General features: G+C 43.8%; 3 protein-coding genes and 1 long non-coding RNA gene across 8 annotated transcripts; 1 reads left to right on the top strand and 3 right to left on the bottom strand.

Annotated features, from left to right (window-relative positions):
- Positions 1 to 893: 893 nt before the first annotated feature.
- Positions 894 to 10072, bottom strand: LOC116716427 (uncharacterized). 3 transcript variants are annotated; one of them, XM_032557258.1, is made up of 3 exons: positions 9957 to 10072; positions 4550 to 4616; positions 894 to 3626 (listed from the first exon to the last, which is right to left on the bottom strand). In XM_032557258.1, the coding sequence occupies exons 2-3, from the start codon at positions 4608 to 4610 to the stop codon at positions 1075 to 1077; spliced, it is 2613 nt and encodes an 870-aa protein (XP_032413149.1). In that variant the 5' UTR covers positions 4611 to 4616; positions 9957 to 10072; the 3' UTR covers positions 894 to 1074. The 3 variants fall into 3 exon arrangements, 2 of the variants coding, with proteins under 2 accessions (XP_032413149.1, XP_032413151.1); XM_032557260.1 differs by lacking the exon at positions 9957 to 10072 and adding an exon at positions 7917 to 7938; XR_004338479.1 differs by having other exon boundaries at positions 3510 to 3626; positions 3991 to 4616; positions 9957 to 10028.
- On the top strand, positions 10065 to 20111 carry fbxl6 (F-box and leucine-rich repeat protein 6). Of its 3 annotated transcripts, none has more exons than XM_032557262.1 (10): positions 10065 to 10134; positions 11947 to 12379; positions 12475 to 12633; positions 12728 to 12791; positions 12951 to 13082; positions 15618 to 15725; positions 15798 to 15911; positions 16958 to 17189; positions 18057 to 18300; positions 19209 to 20111. In XM_032557262.1, exons 1-10 carry the CDS (start codon positions 10089 to 10091, stop codon positions 19336 to 19338), a joined length of 1662 nt encoding a protein of 553 aa, XP_032413153.1. In that variant the 5' UTR covers positions 10065 to 10088; the 3' UTR covers positions 19339 to 20111. The 3 variants fall into 3 exon arrangements, with proteins under 3 accessions (XP_032413153.1, XP_032413154.1, XP_032413152.1); XM_032557263.1 differs by having other exon boundaries at positions 10076 to 10134; positions 11942 to 12379; XM_032557261.1 differs by lacking the exon at positions 10065 to 10134 and having other exon boundaries at positions 11573 to 12379.
- On the bottom strand, positions 11382 to 12748 carry LOC116716433 (uncharacterized). Its single transcript, XR_004338480.1, has 3 exons — positions 12616 to 12748; positions 12310 to 12523; positions 11382 to 11576 (listed from the first exon to the last, which is right to left on the bottom strand). It is a non-coding gene; the product is annotated as an uncharacterized LOC116716433 (long non-coding RNA).
- On the bottom strand, positions 19975 to 27347 carry eppk1 (epiplakin 1; the record flags this gene model as incomplete). Its single annotated transcript, XM_032557269.1, has 1 exon — positions 19975 to 27347. A coding segment is annotated over one exon (6915 nt), but the record flags the coding sequence as incomplete, so codon positions are not given.
- Positions 27348 to 27352: the final 5 nt, after the last annotated feature.

The raw sequence follows: 27352 nt of genomic DNA, 5'->3' as shown, positions 1-27352 counted from the left end.
TTTTTTTCCTTCATGTGAAAGGTGGATAAAACTGGACAATACGCCTCTTTACTTAAGAGTCTAAGTAGTGGAAGAACTCAGCTGGAACTATGGTAGACATCTAACTTTTAACACAATTTAATTAGCAAAGGCAAACAGCACAAGCAACCAGATTTATTATAATGTCCTCCAAAGAAACGGGAAGGGAAAGCTTTGTTGGGAAAATTTGACATATCTGAACAGACATTTCAATTTCAGCAGAGTTTTGGTTAAAGTTTGGAGGTGTAATGCAATTACCTAATCAAATGAGAAAATATATAATATTCCATTCAGAATTTTAGGAAAAAATATGAATACATCGTTGTAGTCGATTCCATCCATCATCTTCCTCTTAGCCTGGGGTCGCAGGTCACAGGGTCGGCAGCCAGGGAGACCCAGGTTCCCCCAGCCTCCTGGTCCAGCTCCTCCATGAATCCCAAGGGGTTCCCAGCATGGGGAACATCGTCCTGGTCTTCCTCTGGGTTTCCTCTCGGTGAGGAGGAGCAGCAGCTCTACTCTGAGCCCGGATGACCGAGCTGTGATCCGCTCCAGTGAGGCAGGAGCGGATCACAGCAGAACCACATGCCGGATCCCAACGGCACCAAAATGATCCTACAAGGTCTTCCCCCAAAAACTTCTAAACGATTCCAACAGGTCTGTCCAGACAGTCTTCTTGTTTTCCTCCTTGTCTCAATCTACACTTCTAAAAATCGCTCTACTGCCGTTCTACCTGCAGAGTAAGAGAAACAAACACCTTTAAGCTCTTAACCTTCATTGCCCAAAGATTACTCAGCTTTACTTCCTATAAATGTTTAACTTTCTTTTAAATTTTAGTCTCAAAACATTTTATTGCTGTAAAGAATACCTAAACAAAATCAATACAAAAAGAGAGAAAATGATGTTTATTTTGACACAGGAGAACAAGTTTGAACTACGAAGGTTTCATTTCCTGAAATGTTTGCAGCGGCTCCATGCTAACATGGAGTGGCATCAAATTTCACATTTCCAAGACCGAATGTTAGTGTGGAAAATCTGAAGTCTTTGTATGGTTTCAGCTCAGCTGGTTATCCCGACCTCCGTTGAGGAAGAGTCCGGATTCGTTTCTCCGGACGGCAGCAGGCCGCCGCCGGCAGCCGGAGCGGCTCGGTCCTCCGCAGCGCGCCGGCCGGAGGGCCTCAGCTTGGTCTTCCTGGGCGCCAGCACCAGCGAGTATCCAGGTTTGACACGAGGGAGAGCAAATTTTAGCTTCAGCGCCATCTGGGTGGAGTTGAGGCAGTGATGGTCCAGGTGTGGGTTTGTGTTGTTCAGAACCATCTTCTGATACAGGATCTCGCAGCGAAGTCCTTCCCGTTTCTCCAGTCGCGACTTCCCATCGAAGCGCAGCAGCATTTTTTCAATGTCCTGCTGGGTTTTGCAGGGACCTCCGTTTCTGGTCACTGTGGCGATAATGTAGTCCCTGTCCATGTTCTCCTCCTGCTCTTCCTCAGGGACTCTTCTGTAACCTTTTCTCGCCTGAGGGCTTTGCTCCTCTTTCTGGCCTAACTGGGAGCTGTTTCTGCTCCTCGAAGCTTCATCAGAGCTGTTGCCGGATATGCCTTCGTCTTCCTGCGAGCTGTCCAGCTGGCTCTTTGAGGAGTTCTTGGACAGCTTGTCCGGCCTTTTCTTCCTGTATGGATACGCATGGCCAAAGGGATACTCTGCCATCAAGACGGAGAACGTACAGCTGACCAACTCCAAGCACACATCAGTGGAAGGGATCTGGGAAAACATTCCTCCAGGTAGAAAGTTCTTCAGGTGTTCCTCAGTGACGGCAGCAATCACCTTGATGGTCCTCTTCAGACAAGCTCGGATCAGGTCTCGGTTTGTGTGCCACTCGCCACAGAAGCTAAACACCCCGGTGAAGATTTTCTCTTGCAGCGGGAACTGCAGAAAGACGTTGCTGTCCTCCTCCGGTGCCAGCAGCGTGGAGGGATCTTTGGACCAGTCGATGAACCTTTGGTACAGACACAGCAGGAACTGACTGAAGAACGCATACTCTCCTCCGCTCTTCAGGAGCTGCCAGTAGGGGCCGAGGATCTTGCAGTAAATTATGGCTACGACACACACGAAGCTCTGGATCATGGAGTCATTTGCGTCTGCCGCAACGCTCTCCAGGATGATGTTCGGACATGGGTCGTTGGCAATCGACAGCAGATCCGCAAAGAAGAGCGCCGTCTCCTTGTGATGGTGGATAAGACCTGCTGCTGCTTCAAAGTAGTTATTCAGTCTGTTTGATTGGTTCACAGCGAGTCTGGAGGGGTTTCCCTTCTCCTCACAGAACGCCACCCAATGCTTTCTGTAGTTTGGTTTCTCCAGGCTGATTGGGCTCAGGATATCGCAGGCCATGTGGATGTAACGTGATGTGGCGCTTTCTGGCAAACTGACAAAGTTCTTGAACTTGGGAAGATTATCTCGGCCCAGTTTCACTCCTGTGGACAGGATGATCTCCTTCTCAAAGCTCATGATCTGTGCCTCCACCGCATCGTGCAGATCAACAAGGTAATTAGCGTTGTAGTTTAAAAACACCACGGGGTGCACGAGGGAAGTCTCCTTCCTAACACCGGACACCTTTTTCTCAAACTCTTCCATGGCTGGATGCTCTTTGTAGGTGAGAGCGTAGTGATTCTTCAGCAGATCCAACGAAACGCTTTTGCACGCTTCAGTTTTCCCGCCGTAAACACTGGACAGCTTCTGGACGGACAGCATGGCGATGTCCAGCAGAGTCAGGGATTCTCCGCGGTCAGAGCTGGATGTCTTTCCGTCATCCTCGCCTCCCGCGTCAACATTTCCTCTCTGCAGCGAGGTTCCTACTTCCTCCCTGTGCACCTCAAGACCTTCACCTTGGGAGATTTCTGAGCACTCATCTTCTTCTTTGACCGTAACCCTTTCGTAATCTTCCCTCCTCAGGCGTTTCTTTACAAAAAGTTTTGGTGATTTCTTCGGAACCAGTTCAAACGGACTCTGAAGCACTTTTTCAATGGCTGCATTCTTCCTGTGACTCCTCGTTTCATAGTTGCGACAGTAAACTTTCAGCTTCTTTATCCTGGACCGAAGGAGCTTGTATGCTTTCTGAATGGCCCCACTCTTACAGTACTCTGGGTTAAAGTTTCTTAGCCAGGAAACAATGACTACTGGGGAAATTTTTTCCCTGGCAACAAAGTTGCTCAACTCGACAATCAGTCCATTTGTGACTTCGATGGACCGTGCTCGCTCTGAAAAATCCCTGAGCTCCAGAAGGTGCTGGCGCTCCACTCCGATACTGTCGCATATTGGGCCAACAAAGTTGAAGTTGACATCTGAATCCAGAAAGGCAAACCTGGCTTCGATGCCCAGGCTCAGCGTTGTTGCAATGCCTCTTTCGATCAAACAGCGGAAGTCAGCTGACTGATGAGCGGGGAAGATCTTCTTCAGCCACTCTGTGATGGCGAGCCAGGGAAAATTATTGTCCTCTCTCAGAAGTCCAACTTGGACCATCAGTCTGTTCTTGCACGGCCCCTGGTTCAGGTCTAGTCCCTCCCCTGTTTGAGGACCAATGAAGTCTGCAATAAGCTTCCAGTAGTATTCGTCTCCTGGAAGCAGAAAAGTTGGACAGAGGTAAGAAAAATCATTCCTTGTGAAAACAATTAAGTAAGAGTTTGGTAGAGCTGCACAATATGCCATATATTACTATATTATGGATGTGTGCAATGTCCAATCATATTATTTGGATGCAACAATTGGCTGGTTATAACATTTCAAACATTGTTGCTAACATTGTATTTGGTTTGCTCACATTAGAGCTGGGCAATAAAATGACGATACGTATCATGATAGACATGTGATCAATATCGATAGAAATACGTCTGATAGAATGCTGATAACATCACTGAACTCAGACCCACAACTGCACAGCATTCTGGGGGATGTAGGCAGAGGAAAGGCTATCTCACTCACTCTTTGGTTACCTAGCAACAACCTGTTGCCATGGAAAACGGCTCGATGTTGCGTGCGCCACCGAGCCGTTGATATGAAGATAACAACGCGTGAGCGCAGCGCTCTGTGCGGCTCGGACAGGTGACCAGAGTTTGTCCTGCAGGAGAAACAGCCGAGACACTCAGCTAGCTCAGCTAACTAGCTAGCGTCCATTAGGATTGTGGGAAATGAAGGAATTTATCAAGAGAAATGTAGGCAATCTGTAGACTTGACTATAAAACCTGGACCGTATGCACAGAACGTCGGCGAATGTGGGAGCAGTTTGAGGTTTCGCCACCGCCTCTCATAGCTGCTGAGAAATAAAAACGTTTGGGCTGAAAAGAGATCATGACAGCTCAGAAATGACGGATAAGAGGAAAGGACGTGTCACGGGTTTGGCGTTGCAACAGCAAACAGAGCCCAAAGAAAAGTCCTGAGTGATTTTCAGAAAGCCTGGAGAAGATCAGGAAGGTAACAGGAAGGTCGAGGAGTTTGGAGGGAGAAAATGAGAAATGAGGTTTGATCAGGCGATCAGACTTACTCAGATTAGCATCATTTACTACCGCTTTCCCATGGAGGGAAAAGTCCTGACCTTCCTCCATGTTATCCTGAAAGAAAACACAGATAGAAGTTATTCAAAGCCACAGGGCAACACAGTCTAGGAAGAAATGTCTATGTTGCTGGGAGAAAATGTCAGCAGAAGCTGCAGCCACCAGCTGGCATTCAGCCATAGGTTTTTAGCCCCAGCTCCAGAGGAGATTAGCTAGGGGCCACTGGCTTATTTTGGGGCAGCAGAGTAAACAAACCTTTATGCAACATTTCAAATAAAATAACCGTTTATTAATACACAATAAAAAGGACATAAACAGTGACATGTATAAAATGTGTAATTATCCTCTAATTTGCATAAACATGAGCTCATATGCTGCAGAAAACTAGGAATCAAATGTTTCCAATCTCTGAAGTCTATTTCTTTAAATGTAAAATCAATCTACTCAAGTAAGAGTAGCAATAATAACATTACTCAATAAAAAAGTACAGTGTAATAAAACTACTCTTATAACACGAAGCTGAAGTTGGTTTCCAATTCAGGAAATGGCTAAAGGGCGATTCCACCTCATTTTTCTTTACCTTCAGCATATTTGATCTATTTTAGTTAAAAAACTACAACATTGAGACTCTTCAGACCTGGACTGGGTTATTCTGCTCTAATAGCAGAATATTTAAAACCAACTTTGTGATTTGTGAAACTTCAATACAAGGCAATTTCAGCTAATTTTTCACTACCTTCAGCATTTTTTATGAGAGAAAATAACAAGCTAACAGCAAAATAATGAAAATTTCACAGAAGGAGCAGTTCGGTTCAGAAGGAGTCACTCCTTCTTGAAGTTTCACAAATCTCAAAGGTTTCACTAATCCCATACATAGTTTTAAATATGTTGCTATGAGTTGAGAATAACCTAGTCCAGGTTTGAAAAGTTTAGGTGTTGTAGTTCAGGAGCTGCAGCAGCAGTTTAGCGCTCAAGTTGCATTTAAAGGCGCCTCGGAAAAACACGTTAGGACACGTTAATAATGGATTAAACTTTGTAAGGGCTGAAAAAGCCACGGGAGACAGAAGGCGCAGATATGGGAGCCCCTCCTGTATCAAACAGAGATAGAAATAACAGAAAGTTGACCACTCTGACGTAAAAAACAACAACAAAACAAAAACAACAGCTTCCAGTCCAGGGGGGGCACGGCTGACTCTGTGGACGGGAAATGCCCCCCAATCCAGCCCTCGCTGCCAGGCCTGGTTTTACAGCATGCCATGGCCAAAACACCTCAGTGGCATTTAGCTCCAAACTTTGACTATGCCCCTCAAGAGGTGGGCTTAATTTCAGATTATTATCCCAAAGATGTGACGTTTGGCTTAAACAGCCCAGGTCACCACACTGCCACCACCATGTCTGACAGTACGTATGAGGTTCTGGAGAACCAGACTAATCATCTGTTAGTCTGGAGTTTCCGGACTAGCAGATGATTCGTTCCTCTGTGTTTATGTATTTCTGAACATGATTTGCTGCTTTTTGAAGTCTACTTCAAGGGTTTTCAACCTGTGGTTCCAGAGCCACAAGTGGCTCGTTGGATCTTCCACAATGGCCTTAGTAAGTTGGTTAAAAAGTCCAGAATAACCAATTTCCATTACATGATTTTTCACAAACATCAACATCCTACAAAAGAAGATTCGTCAATCTTCTTTTTGTAAATCTTTGATGTTTTTCTTTGTTTTAAAACCAAAAGCAGAAATAAACTGGAAGTTCTTCAAAAATTATCATACATTCCCTATTAAAATATTTAAATTGTCTTTTGACAAAAGGTTCACATAACATTTGTGGCTGTAAAGTTTTTTTTAGCTGGACGGAAGGTAAAAGTGTCAGCAGAGTGACCTCTGGTCTACTTCATGTTGTCAGTCAGGTTCTATTTAAGTGACTTTTTATTTCTGGAGGTCTGCGAGAAATTGCACTAAAAAAATGTGTTTATTCATATTTAAGTCCCAATTGAACAAGGAGATGCGTCAACATTTTCACATTTCCAGTGAATCTGAAAGGTTTTATTCCCTAATAACTGAAAGGAATAAAAGCATAACAGAACATTTACATTTTACAAACTCTCTCCGTATTTATCAGACCTATTCTTCTAACATTCCTGCAAAGTCAACTTATTATGGTTCACTTTGCAGCTTCTGATCATTTGCACAGAGACAAGAAGATTTGCCTTGGTTTAACAATGAACCTTAGGAAAAGCAGAAACAAAGCATTAAATCAGCCATTCTAGGTGTATTTATGAAGTATAAATATAAAGGTTCAGTTCTGAAAGAAAAAAGAAGAAACTATCCAGGATGAATGGATGTCTATTATGCACTATTTTTATACTAAAACAGCATAAAAGATAAAGGGGTAAAATGTTTCTCAACTGGTCTCTCAGTGCAATTGATCAAATTTTCTCGATGAGAAGTCTGGGCACAGCAGAGCCCTCTTGTCCTGCAGGGATTCACCCTGGATTCATTCATGATAACAGGATTTCTGCTGTTTGGTGCTTGCAGATTCCTGGCTTATCGACAAATTTGTGACGTTCTTGGCCGAACTAGCGAACACTCAGATTGTTGGTTGGACAGAGACGCAAGTTGGATGCAAGTCTTGCTGAGACTCGCAGCCCAGCTGAGGACTCCAAAACTCACAATGGAAAGGAATCCATCTTGGAGAAGTTGCTAGTTCCAGCTCAGTGGAACAACCAAATTAATTTGGATGTTTGGGAACTGAGATGTATCGGAGAGACTTTAGGGAAGATTGAAATTTATAATCTACCCGACCTAAGACATTCTGTATCTGAATTAGTTTTCCCCGTGTTGCCTTGGAAGGGCTGCATATTTCCAATCTCCTTGAAGATATGTAAACATAACGCTCCTTCCCACCTCAACCCCTCCTGTTATCCATGCAGCTGTGGAGCTGAGCGCTCCCAAGGACACGCCTTGATAACAACAACTTATCGGACTTCTGCCGGGAGGCTGAGAAATGTGGTTTCATAGCCCTGTGATGTCACAGAGGATATTTACTTTTACTTCTAGCAACCCAGAACAGGGATTAGAGCAAACTCAGAATCCAGTAAAACTACCTTAGCAACTACTTTTAGAGTCCTATTCTTCCAACCAAGAAAAGGAATTAGACCAGAGGATACTTGCTAATACTTATCTAGCCTGAATAGGAGTATCTAGTTTATATATTTTGGATCAACATTATTAGATTATTTTCTTTTTCCTTCTTCTTTTGCTGCTCCCTTAGTTATTTTGTTTGTGCTTCCTTTTAATTTATGTAAAGCACCTTGAATTGCCTTGTTGCTGAAAATGTGCTATATAAATAAAATGACCTTACCTTTATGAAAACACTGTCACATGGAGAGAAATCGGGAAATTCAAACACTATCTAATACTCTCTTAGATAGTGCGGAGCCCCTAAAGCAGGGGTGTCAAACTCCAGTCTGCAACTTTTAGATGTGCCTCTGCTGCACCACTTGAACAGAATAATTAGGTCATTAAGGCTCTGGAGACCTGATCTACACAAGGAGGAGGTAATTAACCCATTTCATTCCAGTGTTTTGTACCTATGGCACATCTAAAAACTGCAGGAGACCGGCTCTTGAGGACTGGACTTTGACACCTGTGCCCTAAAGGGACATGGAGAAAGAAATAAAAAAAAGAAATCCCGACTTGCTTTCTCGAGATCCAAAAGGTCAGAGACATAATGAAATAATCGCAGCGATGGAGGAGGTTCATAGGTTTTCATTTATAAACATCCGATCAGTGCTTGACAGAAGGTTTCCATATAAGTGAGAGTCATTAGAGGCCATGTTCTGAATATCTGTGCTACCCAATAATCCTCCTGGTGGCAGAGCGCAAAGGAAAATCTGACGATGGCACAGATCGTCAGATTGTCATACTATAGCAGCGCATCTAGACATTTATGTCGGTGTTACCTTTCAAAAATCGCTACCGTCATGCTTACAAAACCATAGCAGTTAGTAAATATAATCGGAAATCATTCTTGAAGTGCCGGGGTTTAAGTGGCGCTTAGCAGTTAGCATTTAAAAACATATTTAATATTTAAAAACCACCAGATTCCTTCATTTGAATATCTTAATAAACTACAGACTGGCGACCTGTTCAGCGTGTCCCCTATTTGATGCACTAAATTATTTCATCAGAATGTCTACCTGTTAAAAATGTGTGATTATATCGGTGCATTAAAACCCTGCATCACAAAAGTCCTCTTCGGTAGCGCAGTTTTACTATATCTGAATTTCAAACAAAATGTGTTGTAAGAATAAAACCGTATCAGACATGCAAACACGTCTTTATTTAAATTAAACACAGACATCTAATCCCCGCAAATTCCTTTTTTTGCACATTAATAAGTTGTCTGGTAGTTTTCAAATGTAGCGCACCGTCAAAATGTGTTAATCAAACTGCACAGGTCGCTGCACCTGAAATGAAAGGGTAAAGCTTATTCATATGCTGCTTAATAATATAGACACTCATACACATATATTTGTGTGTGTGAGCAGAAGGCGACTCCATAATACACAGCTTCAATCACTCCTAATACCAATATGTTTAGCAGGGTTTAATAAAGAATGTATTGTTAAACCAAAATATTTAAAAGGGGCAAAATAGCTCACAAAAACAACATTTTGTTCACTTGGTTGAAGGGACTTTCTTGTTTATAGAATGGTAATTACAGACTAAACTAAAGCGGTTACAACCGCCTGTCATGTAAACCTACAACATGAAGTAGCAGAGCAGCTTGAGGAAAGCCAATTCTAAATAATTTAAATAGGGTTTACTGTAATCTTCGACGAAATAAAACGGACGGAATTTCCACAGGTAGGATGTATCGATAGGGAAGATGCTGAGTATGCAGACGTAACATCTGCATGCGGATTGATGAGGAGCACAGACAGTCAGAACAGCGCAAGATCTCGAGAAAATAAGTCGGGATTTCTTTTTTTTTCTCCAGGGGGGCTGCGTACTTTTCGCTTGTGTAAAATCCAAGCCTGGAAAAATACAAAAACTCAATAATGGCTTTTAGAGTTATTCCTCTTTCCAACACTTGGAACTTAATTTTATTTTCTCACTCACCTACACAAAAGATGAAAATATCATTAAGATATTTAAACCCGAATAATTAAACAGCAGACTGAATTGTAACGCTGTTGTTCTGCAGGAATGCCTATCCACAGGACCATGAGTTAGCGCCGAGGAGCAACAGCTACTGTTAGCAGCACTTTAACTGGAATAAACTCAGCTAACTTAAACAACGTAAAGCCGATTTCGCAGACAGGCCGTTATATTTAGTTTGCTAATGAATAATTATAGATTTTAAAGGAGTGGAAATAAACTTTGACGAAAAACTCACCCTGCAATCAGCCCAACTCGACTTGCTGCTTAAAAAAAAACAACAAAAGATTGGTGCTGCTCCGTGATTGGTCAGATTCGCCTAAAGGCGGGCGGTTGTTAAGGTCTTGACCAATCAGAATAGAAAGGCGGAATGCATCTTGGGTCTGCTGCAGCTTTTAGAGCTAGCATCAGAAAAGGTGACGTAAATGCTTGCTTTTTCTCTTCAATAAGCGGCGTGTGTTGTATATAGTACCTGCCGGATATGAACAGCTTCCGGTCCGTGTCGCCTTAAGATATATTATACAAAGTCATTTTGTTCAGTTATCGAAGTTAGCTGATGCTAGTTAGCCGGTGCTAGTTAGCCAATGCTAAGCTTCGGGTTGTAAACAAGCAACATGCGCGCGCAGCTTCATTGGAACTGAAAGGAAGGGAAAACGAGTCTTAAAACATTAGAAATAAGCCAGTAAAAGTACAAATTTATGGTATGAGGACAGCTTTAAACTCAGGAACTTTAACCCAACTGGAAAGATTATTTTAGGTTCTGCAAACAACATAAATATTCAATAAAAATCACCAACTACTGATTTGAAAGCCCCAGAGAATAAACACACAGTGTGTGTCCTTTCTATTTCTGGCAAAAAATAATCATGAACATGACATTAAGTCAACTATCCACAATTTCAAAAGAAAAGAAATTTTGACCAAAGTGAGTGAGTGACTGGATGGATTAAAGGTAATGGAAGCATGCTGATTCACACGTAGTCAAAAAATATAAAAACAGTAACAGAAACAGGTCAGTAAGAGCAAATTTACAGAAGAAATAATAATGTACAATTATTAAAAATAGATCAAACTAATTTAAAACGGAGTAGGTTAATTTAAAGAATGTTAAAAATGAGCATATGTAACCAGATAACTTTCTGCGTTGTGCTGGTTTTATTGAATGGTCAGGCCATGACGCGGTTTGTCTTTAAATGGATGGTTTCTGAATTTGTTCTGACGAGAAAAACAAACAGAAAACAGCCGCCCGCTCCAAGCCTTACACAAAACAAAAGTACATAACAAAACTAAAGTTAATTCCTGCTATTTTGCAATTGTACGTTCACTTAAATGTTTATATCACAGAATGGATTCATATATTACAATGGTGATAACAAAAATTAACTTCTAGATCTATACATAAACTGGATGTATTTACATGAAAAATATACAGCACACACCTCTCTGGCAGGACAACATGACAAAAAGGGCGGGGCTAAGGGCGCAAACAATTTACAGACAATACCACAGAAGAAGAAATAAAAAGGCGGGGCTTAAAATCTTAAAGTAACACGGTTAAAACAATGACAGAGTTTTTACAGGTGTTTCACCCAGGTAAGGAACAGCATGAATAACCAAAACAAGACATTTTGTGTAATTATAACAAAAGAGAAATACAACCAGGTTACAGATGGATATTTATAGAAATATTAAAACAACAGAGTTGACATGGAAATGCATAAATAAGAGCTGGTTAGACTGGGTTTGGAAGTGGAAGCTGCTGGTGGGACTGGTTTATCCAGAGTGAGGTCTAGGGAACCCGAAGGCAACACCTCAGTTTTCTGTTTGTTGACATAAGTGGCTTTCCGTCAGGACCTACCTGAAAAAGAAATATGTTTTCACATTTGTACAAGTTGCAGAGCATGAAATGATGCTACTTTGTGAATTCTTATCTTTACTCTTTTCTTTATAATTTGTGGCTTTTGCAGAACATCTGTAAAGTTCTGGAACTGAGAATAAAATTATTCAAGCTCAAATCAAAGCAGAAACAGATTACACTGTTAAGATATCTGAAGGATAATTAAAGTTTTTTTTTGCAAAATGATCTCCTTTTTATAGGACAAAGAAGCAAGATTACAATTTAATGTGCTTGAACTTGACCGTGTGAAAAATGTCTAATCAATTAATTTTCTGTTTTTGTGTCCTTCCTGCTGACCGCTGCTGTTCTGGGACGATTAAAATCAGGACAGCAGCAGCGATGGACGCCTCAGCCCAGAGTGGAGGAGCGGGTGGCGACGCAACGGCGAGGAAACCAGCGCCGAAAAGGAAGGCGGGCAAAAAAGCAAGGAAAGCCAAAAAGGCCAGAGTGTCCCGACCCGCATTCACCATCCAGCAGGGCGAAGACATGCTTCTCTACATATCCAATACTTCGTCTCAGTCTGAAGGCTTGCTTTGGACTAGCAGGAGGAAAAAAGTTCCCAAAGCAAAGTTGCTTAAGAATCAGAAAAAGAAGAAAAAAACAGTCTGTCCTAAATCTAGACTGGAAAGGAAAGCAGTGAAGGAGGAAGAAGACAACAGGTTTCCTGAGGAGGACAGGTGGGGACAGCTTTTACCTGAGGAGGTGCTGGTCAACATCTTCCAGATGTTGGTTGTTCAGGACGGCGCGGTGCCTTTCCTATGCAGGTATTAACAGCATTTCACACGAGGAGCTGCCTTCAGTCTGTGGTTGAGTGGATTCAGAGTTTGGGGTCCGACTTGCTGTTGTTTTTGCGGTGCAGGGTCAGCAGAGTCTGTCGCCTGTGGAACGCCGCCGCCGCCACTTTGACTCTGTGGAGGAAGGTGGCGGTAAGTCAGTGCTGGATCCAACCAGCGAGAGGTCAGACCGAGAAGACCTCAAACAGGATAAAGGAGACATTTACCTGGCTGGCCCAAAACAGGTCAGGGCTTCAGACGGTTTAATCACTGATTTATATCCAAACTAAATAGCAAACCGCCTGATGCCCTTAAATATGAGTCATTGTTCTTCTTTAGATTCTCCCAGCTGCGTGACTTCACTCTCTGTCACTGGGCAACCAGCGTTGACTTCGCTTTAGAGGTAATGCTGAAACAAAAACAGTTTAAATCTGCTGCTTCCCACATCATCGGAAAAGCCACATCAGTTATTCTCCACTTGGTTATCAAAGATTACAAAATACTAACTACACATTTTCTAAACTATTGTTAATTATGTTTCTCTTATTTCTATCTCCTTCAGACTGTCTCAGAGTTTTGTCCTCACCTGCGTTCAGTCCACCTGTCTTACTGCAGAGGTGTGACAGGCAGCGGCCTGCACAGCTTGGGCCTGCACAGCCGCACCCTGCAGCGCCTCAACCTGCAGCATTCAGAGGTGGGTGGGACTGTTGGTGGGCCGGTTGGTGGGCCCATTGGTGGGATGGTTGGTAGGCCGGTTGGTGGGATTGTTGGTGGGATGGTTGGTGGGATTGTTGGTGGGATGGTTGGTGGGTTGGTAGGTGGGATTGTTGGTGGGATGGTTGGTGGGTTGGTTGGTGGGACGGTTGGTGGGATGGTAGGTGGGATTGTTGGTGGGATGGTTGGTGGGATGGTAGGTGGGATTGTTGGTGGGATGGTTGGTGGGATGGTAGGTGGGATTGTTGGTGGGATGGTTGGTGGGATGGTTGGTGGGACGGTTGGTGGGATGGTAGGTGGGATTGTTGGTGGGACGGTTGGTGGGATGGTAGGTGGGATTGTTGGTGGGATGGTTGGTGGGATGGTTGGTGGGACGGTTGGTGGGATTGTTGGTGGGTCGGTTGGTGGGCCGGTTGGTGGGTTGGTTGGTGGGTTGGTTGGTGGGACGGTTGGTGGGCTGGTTGGTGGGATTGTTGGTGGGATTGTTGGTGGGCTGGTTGGTGGGACGGTTGGTGGGCCGGTTTGTGGGACGGTTGGTGGGATTGTTGGTGGGATTGTTGGTGGGCTGGTTGGTGGGTCGGTTGGTGGGACGGTTGGTGGGCCGGTTTGTGGGACGGTTGGTGGGATTGTTGGTGGGATGGTTGGTGGGCCGGTTTGTGGGACGGTTGGTGGGCTGGTTGGTGGGATTGTTGGTGGGTCGGTTGGTGGGCTGGTTGGTGGGATTGTTGGTGGGATTGTTGGTGGGCTGGTTGGTGGGTCGGTTGGTGGGACGGTTGGTGGGCCGGTTTGTGGGACGGTTGGTGGGATTGTTGGTGGGATGGTTGGTGGGCCGGTTTGTGGGACGGTTGGTGGGCTGGTTGGTGGGATTGTTGGTGGGTCGGTTGGTGGGCCGGTTGGTGGGCCGGTTGGTGGGTTGGTTGGTGGGATTGTTGGTGGGATTGTTGGTGGGCTGGTTGGTGGGACGGTTGGTGGGATTGTTGGTGGGTCGGTTGGTGGGCCGGTTGGTGGGTTGGTTGGTGGGCTGGTTGGTGGGTTGGTTGGTGGGACGGTTGGTGGGCTGGTTGGTGGGATTGTTGGTGTGATTGTTGGTGGGCTGGTTGGTGGGACGGTTGGTGGGCCGGTTGGTGGGCTGGTTGGTGGGATTGTTGGTGGGATTGTTGGTGGGCTGGTTGGTGGGACGGTTGGTGGGATTGTTTGGTTGGGATTGTTGGTGGGCCGGTTGGTGGGCCGGTTGGTGGGTTGGTTGGTGGGATTGTTGGTGGGATTGTTGGTGGGCTGGTTGGTGGGACGGTTGGTGGGATTGTTGGTGGGTCGGTTGGTGGGCCGGTTGGTGGGTTGGTTGGTGGGCTGGTTGGTGGGTTGGTTGGTGGGACGGTTGGTGGGCTGGTTGGTGGGATTGTTGGTGGGATTGTTGGTGGGCTGGTTGGTGGGACGGTTGGTGGGCCGGTTGGTGGGCTGGTTGGTGGGTTGGTTGGTGGGATTGTTGGTGGGCCGGTTGGTGGGCTGGTTGGTGGGACGGTTGGTGGGCTGGTTGGTGGGATTGTTGGTGGGATTGTTGGTGGGCTGGTTGGTGGGACGGTTGGTGGGATTGTTTGGTTGGGATTGTTGGTGGGTCGGTTGGTGGGCCGGTTGGTGGGCTGGTTGGTGGGTTGGTTGGTGGGATGGTTGGTGGGTCGGTTGGTGGGATTGTTGGTGGGCTGGTTGGTGGGACGGTTGGTGGGATTGTTGGTGGGATGGTTGGTGGGTCGGTTGGTGGGCCGGTTGGTGGGCCAGTTGGTGGGTTGGTTAGTGGGATGGTTGGTGGGATTGTTGGTGGGCTGGTTGGTGGGACGGTTGGTGGGATTGTTTGGTTGGGATTGTTGGTGGGCCGGTTGGTGGGCCGGTTGGTGGGCCGGTTGGTGGGCTGGTTGGTGGGTTGGTTGGTGGGACGGTTGGTGGGTTGGTTGGTGGGACGGTTGGTGGGATTGTTGGTGGGCCGGTTGGTGGGCCGGTTGGTGGGATGGTTGGTGGGTTGGTTGGTGGGACGGTTGGTGGGATTGTTGGTGGGATTGTTTGGTTGGGATTGTTGGTGGGCCGGTTGGTGGGCCGGTTGGTGGGTTGGTTGGTGGGACGGTTGGTGGGCTGGTTGGTGGGATTGTTGGTTTGATTGTTTGGTTGGGATTGTTGGTGGGCCGGTTGGTGGGCTGGTTGGTGGGATGGTTGGTGGGTTGGTTGGTGGATTGGTTGGTGGGATTGTTGGTGGGCTGGTTGGTGGGACGGTTGGTGGGCCGGTTGGTGGGTTGGTTGGTGGGATGGTTAGTGTGATGGTTGAACTACTTCAGGAGAAAATAATCTATTCTTTTATGGATTAACTCTAATTTTTTGAAAGAGAGAAGTGTGAGTAAATAGTCTTAGATCCAATGTAGTCGTTCAGAACAAGCTTCTAATAAAAGCTTTATAATGACTGATTTACTGTGATTTAATCATGAGCTGGTTGATCTGAACAGGTTCTCAAAGTGTTTTTCCTTTGCTGCAGTTTCAGGTGGAGGGACTGGTGGACTTCCTGGAGGAACATGGGAAGCAGATTAGGCAGATGCTCTTCACCCGCAGCCACAGGAATGACAAAGTCCTGGCAGCAATTGCTGTGAGGTTCATGTTTTTATGCCTGCCTACTGCTCTGAACTCTTCTTACAGATCGATGTGCTTGTCTTTGCAGAAAGGATTTTGTCCTGATCTGGAGCTGCTGGAAGTTAATAAGAAGCTGGACAGTAAAGACACAGAACTGTCTGTTTGCTTTCAGTCGCTACAGAAGGCCTGTCCCAAACTGAAGGTCATTAAAATCTAGTTTTACTAAATGATTCAAGCTGAAGTTTTCTGTCTGATGAAGAATTCCTCTGTGCTGATTTAAAACAAATGTTAGTCACAACTTTCCAATGGCTCTTCACACATCGCATGGTCTCCAGACCAACCAGGATCAGCTGTGATTGGCTGTGGTTGGTTGTGATTGACTGTGATTGGTTGTGATTGGTTGCATTATTGGAACACCTCCAAATGGAAGGCAGGCCACCCTGAACGCCTCAGACAAGCTGGATCTGCACAGTTCCCATGTGTTTCACAGAGGAGGTTTCTGTACCGTCATCATCAGTTCCAGTCCTGCTGTGGAAACCATCAGAGACCTGATGTGAAACCATGAAGGAGAGTTTTTCTGCCTTCCTGTTGGATAGATTCAAACAGCACTCTGCGTTTATCTCTAAGTGAGTGCAATCAGACGGACATAAAGTCCAAAATCAACAAGCCTAAAAGCTTATTTTAACGGCACCTATTAAAAATGTCCTCCTCATCACTGAATTATATGCCAGGATTTCTCTTTAAAATCAAGTTTTTAAAAAAATGTACTGTGAAAAACTTACTGCTGTTAACTATCTAATAATGCACAATTTGGAGGTGTGTGTGTCTGGTAGTTCTTGTAGCTCTCTGATGATGAACCAGCATCACGTTTAGTGCCTGGAGGTCTGGTCTTACTCAGACCTCCAGAGTCTGATTTCTATGTTATGGTTGGAAGGGAGACCCAGCAAATCAAAAACCTTCCAGATATATTGAGCTTAGTCTGCGATGGACTGGTGACCTGTCCAGGTGACTCCGCCTCTCACCTGTTGACCTCTGGGGATAGGCACCAGCAGCACTCACAATCCCACTGGGGATAAGCATGTTGGATGATGGATGGATGGATTTAACTTTTATTCCACAGAAGGAAAAATGTAAAGCATGCAAACAAATGTAAAAGAGTTTTCTACTTATATTGATTTGTTTTGTACGGCACCAGACTTTTTCCCCCTTTTTTAAATCTGGTAATCTTGTTTTCTCACTTCCTTTCAGATTTTCCGGATGTTTAACATCCAAATTCAGCACAAGGCGATGCGTAAAAGAGACGAGTCAGAAGCCGGATTCCCGCTGCTGGATGAGTTTTGTATCGCCAATACGGAGTATTCCTACATAACTGACCAGGTTCTGCGGGACGTTCTGTTCGGCTCCACCAGACTGCGAGTGCTGGACCTACGAGGCTCCACACGGATCACGACTTTTGGTCTGGCCCAGTTACCGTGTTCAAGTGCGTAAAAGACGCCACATTTCTGCCTTTTCTTCGTACATGTTTACTGAGCAAATTATTGAAGCAACGTTAGGAGTCACTAGCTTAGCTGTGGAGATAACTTTACAAATAGTACTTGGTTCATTACCAGCCCTGTTCAGTTCGCTTCAACCCAACTCCAGTCCGTTTGCCTAGTCAGAGTCCAGTTTAGTTGGTGAGGTGTGAATGCTAATCGACCTCTGACCTCTGGCCCTCCAAACCTGGGTCTGGGTTCGGTTGAAGTAAACTCTGGTTCGGTTTGAATGTGTTGTCGGAGCGGAGACCGCTCCGACAGCAGGAAGTGGACTACAGCACTGATCTCAAAAAAACCTCCAAATTATTTTTATAATTTAAATGTTTTACTTTTATATTATTGCAGTGAGACTTTTTGACTTTGAAGTAAAACATTATTATATCATATTAATTATATTCCAGTGTATTGTATTATATATTACATTACTGTTATTATTATCATGTATTAATTATTTCTTACATTTAAATAGATTATTTTACATTATAACAGAACCAGAAAAGGCATTTAAAATAGAGCAAAGCACATTATAGGCAATAAAATGTCTTACAATAATTAACAAATTAATTTTACTTTCTTGCTGCAATCTAAAAACATCTTAAAGAGTTTGGATACCTGTTCCTCAGGTCAGTCAGGTGAACATATTCATACATAATAATACATATAAGACAGCCAACGCTCTGTTTGCTAAAATGAGCAGCTGAAGAATTTCATTGTAAAAAATGATTAAAGTTTGTGCAGGACAGTCAGCAGACTGTTCTACTGTAGCTGATACGAGACATTTGCTTATCAGTTTTGCTTTTTAAAATATCTTCCAGAGCTTGAGTGTTTGTTCTGGGGTCAATATTTTACTAAAAACATCGGATTCACGTCAGTGAAGAAGAACCTTCAGCTGCTGATGGAGAAGTGGGGTCCGACGCTGCAGCAGCTCGACATCACCAATCAGCCATTTACCGAGGCCGACCTGGAGGTGGCGCTGACGTTCCTCGCTCAGGTTGCTGAAGCTGACACGCTGCTCTCGTTGAACCTCAGTGGCACCAAGATAACAGCGCAGGCTCTCAGGTAAGCCATCCATCACCAGACCTGTGGAGGAACTCTTTCCGTCTGATTTCATGCAAAAGGAGCCAGAATAACACCGGCAGCTCCTTCAACTCTGAATGTATCAGAGGCAACCTGTTAGGATTTGTCAGTGGACTGCAGTGGTTTCTTCTGAAGATTCTTCTTTGAAATACAGATACTAAACCAAATATGCAATATTCAGTGCTCACTGTAATGATCTTGGTCTATGTGCTTTAAAAGTGTCCTTTGACTGATCCATTCTCCTTGCTGGGTCGCAGGGGGTTGGTGGATTTCTCTAGGAGTGATTGTGCAAGAGGCAAGGTCAGCAGACTATCGCAGGAAAACCATCATGCATGCAGTGGGAGAACATGCAGACTCCATGTGCAAAGAGCCCAGGCTTTTACCCCCTCACTGGGGCAAATATTTCACACTGCTGTTTATTACTATAGTATCTGTTTATGAACGGTACGTCTGGAATGAACATAAAATTGATAAAACAAAGGTAGAAACATGTTTTCACTCACTTAAAAAAAACATGGAGTTAAAATGTAAATGTAGAAACTGACAAATAAGGTATCACAAGGACAGAACCTTTTAGAAGTTTCCTTCTGCTATTTTACAGCCTGTAAATATTGCTGTAGATTACTAGATTCATCCTTTTCATTATTTTTGTATCATTTCGTGTTCTTCCTGTATCTTTAATATTCATCACCTTGCTTTTCTGGCTGGCAGGTATCAGTCATAAGTGATTCTGCTGTTTTGCTTTTTGTTAAAGGTTGTCTACATTTAATATAAAGTCTAAAAAAATGCAGTAAATCATACGCAGTAAAAACTTTGATTCACTTGATGCTGTTCTTCTCAAGCCCTGCAGTTGTTAAGTCCTTTTCTCTTCTCTGCGCCTCTTCCTGCAGGCCGGTCATCGAACAAATGACGGCTCTGGGCTACCTCAATCTTTCATCGTGTCGCAACCTTCCAAGAGGAGTGAAAAAGATTTACCGCAGCCAGGAAGAAATCCGTGAGCTGTTGGCCAATCTAAACTGAGTCTCTTATTCAGCTGAACATTTGGTGCTTCGTGCCTTTGATAATGTTGGAGAACTGAGTTTTCTTTCTGATTCTTTTCTAAATGTTAAAAAATTAAAGCTGTTCCAGAAGGCATGGGAGGTGGTAATAATAATGCATTTTATTTAAAATACCCTTTATGTATCAAATTGAAATAACAAAGGGCTCATTACAGGGCGAGTTCCCACCAATACTGCACTCACTTCACTCATGAGTCTGGCTTTATTCCCAACACACTCCGGTAGGAAGCGGTTCAGACCTATGGACTCCTGAGCTTGGATCATTTTTATTTGAAAATATTTTAATACGTTTTAGAATGTCTGACCAATTTTTTAATAATTCCTCGTAACTAAAACATTTTACAAGTGAAAATAAAATGTGTTTCTACAAAAGGTGTTATATTATTTTGTTCCACTAGAAGGTGCTATTTTAAGGAAGAACGGAACAGACATTTCCCTGAACTTCCTTTCTGGAAAATTATTGAAAACAGTATAAACAGACTTATTGTTGAACTTCATGTTTTTTCTGGTGGCTAAAGTGTGAAAACCTCGTTAGCACTAGACCCTAAACATAAAATATAACAGTTGCTCGTTAAAAGAAAAATATTTAAGAAAAAGGTAAACATTGCATCATTTTATTGGACCTCATATAAGGTGGAAAAGTCTTCCCTTGTTCCAATTACATCCACAAAACAATCACATTTGACCCCAGAGAAGAAACTGAAAACTTTATGCAAAGAGAACTATGTGATTGAACAATAACCATCATTTCCAAGACAAACAAAACGTGGAACCCATTTAAACAGTTAACAAGCAGATTATTAGGTAATAGACGCAAAAACAAATCCCTTTAATTTTAATTTTCCTTTGACATTCGAGTACTCATGAAAAGTGTTAAAGCTTCATCTTATTCACGACTGTAATTTATGACTAACACAAACGTAGGAATTTTCTATCACAGATAAGATGCTGGTTTGGATTCCAGCTCTGGTGAAATGAAATAAGTAATAAGAAATAATAAAGTTCAGACTGAAAGTGACAATACTTGTTAGATTCACTTGTAATTTTTAACTGAATTTACTTTTTTAATGATAACAAACTGAGACCTGTAGCAGGATCTGTAATACATCTCTCGATCAGCTGGAGGTATGTAAGGTTCTCCTTGGTGTTGGGGTCAAAGAAACCCTTGGTGTCATCATCTGGATCAGATAAGATATGGTTCATCTCTTCATCAAAGTAACCTCTTTGGTATGCCACCTGTACAGGCACCCTGTGACTGTGGACTGGATCTATTATTCCTCCTGTTGCAATCTGCGCCTCCAGAAGACGGATCCCGTGATCCTTAACAATCAGATCTTTCTTCAGGGCCTGGAACAAAGAAATTGTGTTTCCAGTGTAGGGATCTTTGTATCCTGTGACCGCTCTTTCTGCTGATATCAGTTTGTCCTTCCATTCTTTACCAACCAGTTTTTGACCAACAGCTTCCTCTACAGAAAGTTTCTTGTTCTTTACTGGGTCGATCATGAAACCAGTGGCGGCTTGGGCTTCCAGCAGAACCAGAGAGGTACCAGGAGTCAGTAGACCTCGGCCTTTGGCTTCATAGATGCTCAGCGTCTCCTTGGTGGACTGGATGTACACTCCTGCAATGCTGTTGGTTCCTTCAAGGTACTTACGTACTGAATCCATTTCACTGACTTCAGCCACTGTGACATCTTCATCAACAATCTTCTTGTAGAGTTCCTCATCAATAATCTTTGATTCAACTAGTTCAGTCAAGTTGACATCTTTTCTGATTCCCTTGAAGGTTTTTTCCTCAGTAGTTTCTGTGATTGTTGTTGTTGTTGTGGTCTTCTGCTGAATGATGGACAAGATGATTTCCAAGAAGTGGTCGATGGTGAGTGTTCCAGCTTTGAACTGCTGGACAAGATCTCTCCTCTTTTCCTCGGTGATGTATTTGGAGTAAAGCAAATCCCACAGAGAAACTGTGGTACCTTTGTATTTTCCTCCAGCTTTGGTTGTTGTTGTAGACTTTAGGATGACCTTTGTGGCCTCATCAACAAAGAAGTAGAACTCGCCTTTCTTTACAATGACCAGTAAACTGAGACCTGTAGCAGGATCTGTAATACATCTCTCGATCAGCTGGAGGTATGTAAGGTTCTCCTTGGTGTTGGGGTCAAAGAAACCCTTGGTGTCATCATCTGGATCAGATAAGATATGGTTCATCTCTTCATCAAAGTAACCTCTTTGGTATGCCACCTGTACAGGCACCCTGTGACTGTGGACTGGATCTATTATTCCTCCTGTTGCAATCTGCGCCTCCAGAAGACGGATCCCGTGATCCTTAACAATCAGATCTTTCTTCAGGGCCTGGAACAAAGAAATTGTGTTTCCAGTGTAGGGATCTTTGTATCCTGTGACCGCTCTTTCTGCTGATATCAGTTTGTCCTTCCATTCTTTACCAACCAGTTTTTGACCAACAGCTTCCTCTACAGAAAGTTTCTTGTTCTTTACTGGGTCGATCATGAAACCAGTGGCGGCTTGGGCTTCCAGCAGAACCAGAGAGGTACCAGGAGTCAGTAGACCTCGGCCTTTGGCTTCATAGATGCTCAGCGTCTCCTTGGTGGACTGGATGTACACTCCTGCAATGCTGTTGGTTCCTTCAAGGTACTTACGTACTGAATCCATTTCACTGACTTCAGCCACTGTGACATCTTCATCAACAATCTTCTTGTAGAGTTCCTCATCAATAATCTTTGATTCAACTAGTTCAGTCAAGTTGACATCTTTTCTGATTCCCTTGAAGGTTTTTTCCTCAGTAGTTTCTGTGATTGTTGTGGTGGTTGTTGTTGTGGTCTTCTGCTGAATGATGGACAAGATGATTTCCAAGAAGTGGTCGATGGTGAGTGTTCCAGCTTTGAACTGCTGGACAAGATCTCTCCTCTTTTCCTCGGTGATGTATTTGGAGTAAAGCAAATCCCACAGAGAAACTGTGGTACCTTTGTATTTTCCTCCAGCTTTGGTTGTTGTTGTAGACTTTAGGATGACCTTTGTGGCCTCATCAACAAAGAAGTAGAACTCGCCTTTCTTTACAATGACCAGTAAACTGAGACCTGTAGCAGGATCTGTAATACATCTCTCGATCAGCTGGAGGTATGTAAGGTTCTCCTTGGTGTTGGGGTCAAAGAAACCCTTGGTGTCATCATCTGGATCAGATAAGATATGGTTCATCTCTTCATCAAAGTAACCTCTTTGGTATGCCACCTGTACAGGCACCCTGTGACTGTGGACTGGATCTATTATTCCTCCTGTTGCAATCTGCGCCTCCAGAAGACGGATCCCGTGATCCTTAACAATCAGATCTTTCTTCAGGGCCTGGAACAAAGAAATTGTGTTTCCAGTGTAGGGATCTTTGTATCCTGTGACCGCTCTTTCTGCTGATATCAGTTTGTCCTTCCATTCTTTACCAACCAGTTTTTGACCAACAGCTTCCTCTACAGAAAGTTTCTTGTTCTTTACTGGGTCGATCATGAAACCAGTGGCGGCTTGGGCTTCCAGCAGAACCAGAGAGGTACCAGGAGTCAGTAGACCTCGGCCTTTGGCTTCATAGATGCTCAGCGTCTCCTTGGTGGACTGGATGTACACTCCTGCAATGCTGTTGGTTCCTTCAAGGTACTTACGTACTGAATCCATTTCACTGACTTCAGCCACTGTGACATCTTCATCAACAATCTTCTTGTAGAGTTCCTCATCAATAATCTTTGATTCAACTAGTTCAGTCAAGTTGACATCTTTTCTGATTCCCTTGAAGGTTTTTTCCTCAGTAGTTTCTGTGATTGTTGTTGTTGTGGTGGTTGTTGTTGTTGTGGTCTTCTGCTGGATGATGGACAAGATGATTTCCAAGAAGTGGTCGATGGTGAGTGTTCCAGCTTTGAACTGCTGGACAAGATCTCTCCTCTTTTCCTCGGTGATGTATTTGGAGTAAAGCAAATCCCACAGAGAAACTGTGGTACCTTTGTATTTTCCTCCAGCTTTGGTTGTTGTTGTAGACTTTAGGATGACCTTTGTGGCCTCATCAACAAAGAAGTAGAACTCGCCTTTCTTTACAATGACCAGTAAACTGAGACCTATAGCAGGATCTGTAATACATCTCTCGATCAGCTGGAGGTATGTAAGGTTCTCCTTGGTGTTGGGGTCAAAGAAACCCTTGGTGTCATCATCTGGATCAGATAAGATATGGTTCATCTCTTCATCAAAGTAACCTCTTTGGTATGCCACCTGTACAGGCACCCTGTGACTGTGGACTGGATCTATTATTCCTCCTGTTGCAATCTGCGCCTCCAGAAGACGGATCCCGTGATCCTTAACAATCAGATCTTTCTTCAGGGCCTGGAACAAAGAAATTGTGTTTCCAGTGTAGGGATCTTTGTATCCTGTGACCGCTCTTTCTGCTGATATCAGTTTGTCCTTCCATTCTTTACCAACCAGTTTTTGACCAACAGCTTCCTCTACAGAAAGTTTCTTGTTCTTTACTGGGTCGATCATGAAACCAGTGGCGGCTTGGGCTTCCAGCAGAACCAGAGAGGTACCAGGAGTCAGTAGACCTCGGCCTTTGGCTTCATAGATGCTCAGCGTCTCCTTGGTGGACTGGATGTACACTCCTGCAATGCTGTTGGTTCCTTCAAGGTACTTACGTACTGAATCCATTTCACTGACTTCAGCCACTGTGACATCTTCATCAACAATCTTCTTGTAGAGTTCCTCATCAATAATCTTTGATTCAACTAGTTCAGTCAAGTTGACATCTTTTCTGATTCCCTTGAAGGTTTTTTCCTCAGTAGTTTCTGTGATTGTTGTGGTGGTTGTTGTTGTGGTCTTCTGCTGAATGATGGACAAGATGATTTCCAAGAAGTGGTCGATGGTGAGTGTTCCAGCTTTGAACTGCTGGACAAGATCTCTCCTCTTTTCCTCGGTGATGTATTTGGAGTAAAGCAAATCCCACAGAGAAACTGTGGTACCTTTGTATTTTCCTCCAGCTTTGGTTGTTGTTGTAGACTTTAGGATGACCTTTGTGGCCTCATCAACAAAGAAGTAGAACTCGCCTTTCTTTACAATGACCAGTAAACTGAGACCTGTAGCAGGATCTGTAATACATCTCTCGATCAGCTGGAGGTATGTAAGGTTCTCCTTGGTGTTGGGGTCAAAGAAACCCTTGGTGTCATCATCTGGATCAGATAAGATATGGTTCATCTCTTCATCAAAGTAACCTCTTTGGTATGCCACCTGTACAGGCACCCTGTGACTGTGGACTGGATCTATTATTCCTCCTGTTGCAATCTGCGCCTCCAGAAGACGGATCCCGTGATCCTTAACAATCAGATCTTTCTTCAGGGCCTGGAACAAAGAAATTGTGTTTCCAGTGTAGGGATCTTTGTATCCTGTGACCGCTCTTTCTGCTGATATCAGTTTGTCCTTCCATTCTTTACCAACCAGTTTTTGACCAACAGCTTCCTCTACAGAAAGTTTCTTGTTCTTTACTGGGTCGATCATGAAACCAGTGGCGGCTTGGGCTTCCAGCAGAACCAGAGAGGTACCAGGAGTCAGTAGACCTCGGCCTTTGGCTTCATAGATGCTCAGCGTCTCCTTGGTGGACTGGATGTACACTCCTGCAATGCTGTTGGTTCCTTCAAGGTACTTACGTACTGAATCCATTTCACTGACTTCAGCCACTGTGACATCTTCATCAACAATCTTCTTGTAGAGTTCCTCATCAATAATCTTTGATTCAACTAGTTCAGTCAAGTTGACATCTTTTCTGATTCCCTTGAAGGTTTTTTCCTCAGTAGTTTCTGTGATTGTTGTTGTTGTGGTGGTTGTTGTTGTTGTGGTCTTCTGCTGAATGATGGACAAGATGATTTCCAAGAAGTGGTCGATGGTGAGTGTTCCAGCTTTGAACTGCTGGACAAGATCTCTCCTCTTTTCCTCGGTGATGTATTTGGAGTAAAGCAAATCCCACAGAGAAACTGTGGTACCTTTGTATTTTCCTCCAGCTTTGGTTGTTGTTGTAGACTTTAGGATGACCTTTGTGGCCTCATCAACAAAGAAGTAGAACTCGCCTTTCTTTACAATGACCAGTAAACTGAGACCTGTAGCAGGATCTGTAATACATCTCTCGATCAGCTGGAGGTATGTAAGGTTCTCCTTGGTGTTGGGGTCAAAGAAACCCTTGGTGTCATCATCTGGATCAGATAAGATATGGTTCATCTCTTCATCAAAGTAACCTCTTTGGTATGCCACCTGTACAGGCACCCTGTGACTGTGGACTGGATCTATTATTCCTCCTGTTGCAATCTGCGCCTCCAGAAGACGGATCCCGTGATCCTTAACAATCAGATCTTTCTTCAGGGCCTGGAACAAAGAAATTGTGTTTCCAGTGTAGGGATCTTTGTATCCTGTGACCGCTCTTTCTGCTGATATCAGTTTGTCCTTCCATTCTTTACCAACCAGTTTTTGACCAACAGCTTCCTCTACAGAAAGTTTCTTGTTCTTTACTGGGTCGATCATGAAACCAGTGGCGGCTTGGGCTTCCAGCAGAACCAGAGAGGTACCAGGAGTCAGTAGACCTCGGCCTTTGGCTTCATAGATGCTCAGCGTCTCCTTGGTGGACTGGATGTACACTCCTGCAATGCTGTTGGTTCCTTCAAGGTACTTACGTACTGAATCCATTTCACTGACTTCAGCCACTGTGACATCTTCATCAACAATCTTCTTGTAGAGTTCCTCATCAATAATCTTTGATTCAACTAGTTCAGTCAAGTTGACATCTTTTCTGATTCCCTTGAAGGTTTTTTCCTCAGTAGTTTCTGTGATTGTTGTGGTGGTTGTTGTTGTGGTCTTCTGCTGAATGATGGACAAGATGATTTCCAAGAAGTGGTCGATGGTGAGTGTTCCAGCTTTGAACTGCTGGACAAGATCTCTCCTCTTTTCCTCGGTGATGTATTTGGAGTAAAGCAAATCCCACAGAGAAACTGTGGTACCTTTGTATTTTCCTCCAGCTTTGGTTGTTGTTGTAGACTTTAGGATGACCTTTGTGGCCTCATCAACAAAGAAGTAGAACTCGCCTTTCTTTACAATGACCAGTAAACTGAGACCTGTAGCAGGATCTGTAATACATCTCTCGATCAGCTGGAGGTATGTAAGGTTCTCCTTGGTGTTGGGGTCAAAGAAACCCTTGGTGTCATCATCTGGATCAGATAAGATATGGTTCATCTCTTCATCAAAGTAACCTCTTTGGTATGCCACCTGTACAGGCACCCTGTGACTGTGGACTGGATCTATTATTCCTCCTGTTGCAATCTGCGCCTCCAGAAGACGGATCCCGTGATCCTTAACAATCAGATCTTTCTTCAGGGCCTGGAACAAAGAAATTGTGTTTCCAGTGTAGGGATCTTTGTATCCTGTGACTGCTCTTTCTGCTGAGAGCAATTTCTTCTTCCATTCTTTCCCAACTACTCCTTGATCAACAGCTTCCTCTACTGAAAGTTTCTTATTGTTTACTGGGTCAATGACAAAGCCAGTGGCAGCTTGGGCTTCCAGCAGAATTAGGGAGGTACCAGGAGTTAGTAGACCTCGGCATTTAGCTTCATAAATGCTCATAACGGTCTTTGTTGATTCCAGTCTGACACCCGCTATGCAGTTTGTCGCTCCAAGGTACTTCTGAATGGACTCAATTTCAGTCACATTTTTCTCACTTATTTTGCCCTGCATAATTTTGTCAAAAATCTCCTTTGAGATAATTTTTGACTCTAACAGTTCACTAGCTGAGACCTGTTTTCTTAGTCCTTTGAACTTTCTTTCTTTAGTTGAGAGTTCTGTGATGATAACTGTCAGGATTTCAATGATTTCCTCTAATTTCAAAGCTCCTGTTTTGTACTGTCGTATCAGCTGCTCTCTCTTTTCTGCTGAGATATATTCAGAAAGCAATAACTCCCACACGGTTA

This window comes from Xiphophorus hellerii, unplaced genomic scaffold, assembly GCF_003331165.1.
Source record: "Xiphophorus hellerii strain 12219 unplaced genomic scaffold, Xiphophorus_hellerii-4.1 PGA_scaffold_57__1_contigs__length_250000, whole genome shotgun sequence".
Taxonomy (NCBI): domain Eukaryota; kingdom Metazoa; phylum Chordata; class Actinopteri; order Cyprinodontiformes; family Poeciliidae; genus Xiphophorus; species Xiphophorus hellerii.
The sequence above is the reverse complement of the archived record's forward strand: the minus strand, read 5'-3'. Positions and strand labels throughout refer to the sequence as shown.